This window comes from Austrofundulus limnaeus, unplaced genomic scaffold (assembly GCF_001266775.1).
Source record: "Austrofundulus limnaeus strain Quisiro unplaced genomic scaffold, Austrofundulus_limnaeus-1.0 Scaffold298, whole genome shotgun sequence".
Taxonomy (NCBI): Eukaryota; Metazoa; Chordata; class Actinopteri; order Cyprinodontiformes; family Rivulidae; genus Austrofundulus; species Austrofundulus limnaeus.
Genome location: NW_013952700.1, coordinates 685939 through 690498, shown reverse-complemented (window position 1 = coordinate 690498; position 4560 = coordinate 685939). Strand labels below are relative to the sequence as shown.

The 4560-nt window shown below is 42.6% G+C and overlaps 1 protein-coding gene across 1 annotated transcript in view; it reads right to left on the bottom strand.

Moving 5' to 3' along the window:
* Nucleotides 1-3850: 3850 nt before the first annotated feature.
* aldh1l1 (aldehyde dehydrogenase 1 family, member L1) overlaps nucleotides 3851-4560 on the bottom strand; it is a 35989-nt gene continuing 35279 nt past the window's right edge. The window contains exon 23 of the mRNA XM_014021592.1: nucleotides 3851-4083. Within this exon, the coding sequence (XP_013877046.1) occupies nucleotides 4028-4083 (56 nt within the window). The 3' untranslated portion in view covers nucleotides 3851-4027. The remainder of the gene's footprint in view (nucleotides 4084-4560) is intronic.

Here is a 4560-nt window from a genome sequence, read left to right as displayed (position 1 = left end):
GTGTGTGTGTGTGTGTGTGTGTGTGTGCCGGAGCGTCCTGGTCAGAGGCAGGTTCAGATATAAACATTGAACTAAACAAGCATCAGATTATTATTTATTCAGCTCAGATTTAGCAAAAACTTCAGATTTGACATGCTAAATGCAGCATCCATAACCCACCATGTTTTCAAATTATATATCCAGCAAAATATGTTAGATAAAAAAAAATAAACCCAGGTATGTTTAATTGAAATTCTTTAAAAATAATGCTAATTTTTTTTAAAGAATGATTTTGTTGCTCTGAAAAAATGGCTCCATTCCATATATGGGCAATGATGTCAGGGAAGTGCCAGACTGGAGGCAGATTTACAGCAGAAGCACCATCTAGCTCAGGGGTGCCCAACCAGTCTCTCGCGGGCGACTCGTCACCCGCCAGCTGATTCCCACGTACCCGCGCAGCGCAACCTTGCTGCGGAGCCTGTAGCGCCGACTTTGAGCGTTGCATCCCAGAGTGGTTGGTTGGGTTTTAAAGCCCTGTCTCTCCCCTATAAGCTGATACTTGAATGGAGTCTCTGTGACGTTGCCCCGCGGAGCTATAATCAAATTACGCACGACAGTGAATTTTACGCGCATTTTTGGGAGGAAATTTCAACCTTCATTTGCTTCTCCTGCGGGCTCTGAGCATCGGATCCGGGAAAGTGAGATGACTTTGGAAAGGTGCAGTCCTCCTCTATAAACTGGAGTGGTTGCAAGTTCCTTGGACGTTCCCCTGTGGAGCTATTAACCAACGACCGGCCGAAAAAGGCGCTTTGGCAGGCGATGTAGTATTCAATTTACTCCGGAGCCTCTAGCATCGGCTCTGAGCATCGGATCCAGGCAGGAGATGTCTCATTTTAATGGGCTGGATCTTCGCTACAACCTGGAGGTGGTTGCAAGTTCCTGAGATGTTCCCACGTGGAGATATAAGCAATCAAATGTCGTCGGGTGAGCTCCGGCGGGTGAAACAGCTGATTTCCAGCACGGGGCTGCTTGTGCTGCAGGGGAATAAAAGGAAGAGATCCAGTGAGGTGGAACCGTGGTCCCACATCCAGCACCCGCTCTCCCGCCTGGAATCAGCCAGAAACCCCTGGTGGGCGATATTTCTGCAAAAATGCATAAAATTCAGAAACGCACCTGATGGATCTGTTCCAGGCAATAAAAGGAACAGATCTGATCAGGTGAAACCGGTCCTGGAAGCTCAGCACCGGGTTTTATAGCCGCCTGTGAGAGAGTTTTATATTGTGTGCTTTGACTTTGAAAAAAGGGCAGTACTCTTGTGGTAGCCATGTTGACCCTGATAAATTTTTGTTTTGTTTTTCCTCCCCTGTATGGAGAGAAGAGAGGAGAGTTCTTTGAATAAACGGAGACGAGTTCCCGTGCTCCAAAGTTATTTGACTCTGTGGTTCTCACTGGGCAGGTTTTCAGCCCTCATTGCTCACACTGTGTGTACTGTGAGTACTAATTGAAGGAGGTAAAAAAAATTGATCCTTTTTGTTCAAGCATCACTTTTCTGTTTCTCTGTCAGGAGTTAAATAAGGATTTTATCTTTTCTTTTTTTGTAGGTAAATATATGGTTAAATAGATAGTTTTGTTTGACAATACTTTAAATTAAATAATAGCAACACATTAAATTCTGTTTTATTTACTTTAAAGAAGTGAGGAGTAGGGAGACCATATGTTTTTTTTTTTTCATACTGAGACTGGACGAGTAGCTCTCGGCAAACTGCCGACTTCAAAAGTAGCTCTTGGTTCAGAAAAGGTTGGGCATCCCTGATCTAACTACTAGCTTTCTCAAGAAGGAAAAAAAATAAAGATGCGGGGTGAATTATTTATTGTAACTCTGGTTTCACGTGACCTTTCAGCACAATTTAAAAACTGCTGATTAGTTTAAAATGTGTTTGACATAAATTAACCGTATCAGGCGGTTGTGTGTTTCCTGCTTCAGCGACTGAAACTCAGATGTAAAATATTCTGGAGCAGAAGCTGGTTTGATGGAAAATTGTACTTAAAATCAGATTTTTTTTAATAAAACATTTATTTTATTGTTAACACTGGCATGTAGCAGTAAGAAGTGGATGATTTGAAGCCAGGAAGATGTGTTCAGGACCAGGATGGTCTCTGGTGGAGCTGTGGCTGAGCTGCGTCTTCTTGCCTTCGTGGTGGTTTTTATGGATCAGAACCTTCTTATTGATCTGTAACTTCACTACAGTCAGTTCTGCTCTGTTCTTCATCACTTGCAGATAAATCATAAATATCCTCTAAATAAATGGAACTTTTACCACTTAAGTCATCGTCTCTCTGTAGTCCTCCTTCATGAATATGTCCTGCCTGTAGTGACTTCCACGACGTCTCTGTCTTCGGCATTCTTCAGCAGTGTGCTCGGGTAGTTCCATGACTCCATCCATTGTTTTTTCTGTCTGTACGTCTGTTCACCTTATGAGATTATTTAAATAATGAAGCCCACCATGGTTGGCACTGAGTTATATCTTGTTGATAAATCCTATAGTTAGGGTTGGTTTCCTGAACTATTCCTTAGTTAGTTTTGATATTTTTCTTTACATTTGCCTGGTCCAAATGTGAAAAAGCAGACAGCCATCATATTGTACAACAATAATTACCCATCAAGGGCACTTGGGACTGTTACGGTGGGTTTTAAACAAAAAGCCGGCTGAATGAGACGTCGAGTCGTTTACTGCGCATGCAGGTCACATCAGTACCGTGTAGAGTTCACACTGGAGTCTGGTGGAGGTTGCATTTAAAATGTAACATGAACGATCACGCCAAAAGATCCGAATTTTTTCAAAAAATCAGAGTTGAGCATTAATATCTGCAGTGTGTAATTCAGGTTTACACCAAAATCCTGGCTTAATCCCTTATCCTAGTTTCATAGACCTCAGGATAGGCAAACCCTGACCCATGACAAGATGACTTTAGCCCCGTCCATCCGTTGGTTTTTCTGTCTGTACGTCTGTTCACCTTATGAGATTATTTAAATAATGAAGCCCACCACGGTTGGCACTGAGTTATATCTTGTTGATAAATCCTATAGTTAGGGTTGGTTTCTTGAACTGTTCCTTAGTTCTACTGCTAATACAATGGAATTGTACTTAAACCTGTCTAATTTAGCCTAAAAAAGCTGTTTAAATGATCAAGACTTGTTTCTGCAAACACACGTTTCACTAGCAAGGACCACGCTATGAAATAAGTTTAAAGATTTTATTAAAGGAAGGGGATGAAGGGATAAATGACATATGGGGAGGTGCGTGGATGAAGACTCGAGAAGAAGACTCAGAGTGGGGCACAGTCTTCAGAAAAAGCTTTCCTGTGCCTGTGTAGGACCCCCTCCCCCTTCCCCAAGCTGGAACCTGAAGTGGAAGGGATAGGAGGCAGTTTTCAGGTAGAGATGGTGGTGAAAATGGGATGAGAGTATGATGAAAAGATTGAGGGATGAAAAGAGGTGATGGATGAAAAGAGGGGCTGGATGAAGGGAAGCAGGGATGGGCAAAGGGATGAGAGGACAGAAGAAAGGAAGGGTGAAGGGGTGAAGGGATGGGGGAGTAGAGAGGGAGGTGGCATGATGAGGGGCCTAAGTGGGACGAAAGGGGACGGTGAGTGTGGAAAAATCGAGCTGAGGAAAAAACGTCAGGTGAGATGAGTTTATGTAGACGCTGGCTGATTACACCGGTGGAAGAGGTGTGGTCCTGCTCCCGAACCTAAGTTAACATATTAACTTCATTTTGTATGCTTCAAACAAAGCTGATGTTTGTGAAAAATAACAGTAATCAGGATGAGTAGTTTCAGTCTGACATGCAAAAAAGATCTCTGCAACAACGAGGTGCCCACTAGATTTTATTGATAACGGAGATGATCTTATAAAACATTGTTTTTATTGGCTCATTCACTGTGAACGTAGATAAATCCAACATATTGCTGTTTTTAACAAGTTGAGGTTCATATGATCTGCAGCCCACACCTGTCTGACACCTCCAGCTCTCTGCTCTGGGACAACCTAATACTCGATGGTCACTGCCTTTGTCTTCAGGTATTCATTCAGAGCCTCTTGTCCTGTTGGATTGACAGACAGCAAACATACCGATGAGTCAAATCAGCTTATATACTGTCCTACAGCTCTTATTAAACACAGCCAGGTTACTTGTAAGGAATGAGACTGATGGTTTCAGTGCACAATTCTGTAAGACCTGTGGGATTAACCAAACAGCTGCTACAGTGTTGAGCTGAGGCCGGGACTGGATCAAGGAAATGCTCAAAGCCTGCTGTCATGTTTGAACATGAGCATCTAGCTTAAAAGTGAGAGGCAGATCCTCAAACCTATAAATGAACCATGTGGCTGCTCTGAACACTCACAAAAAACCTAATGGGATGTTCCCTTAGTTATTTGATATTACATCAAATATTCATCTTCTTTCTTTGCTCTTTGACCCCCAATTTACAATGGGCCTCATGCAAGAACATGTTCGTATTCTTATCCTAAATTTCTCTTACTTTTGTTCGTACAAAGGGTTCGTACGAACATGTCACGTC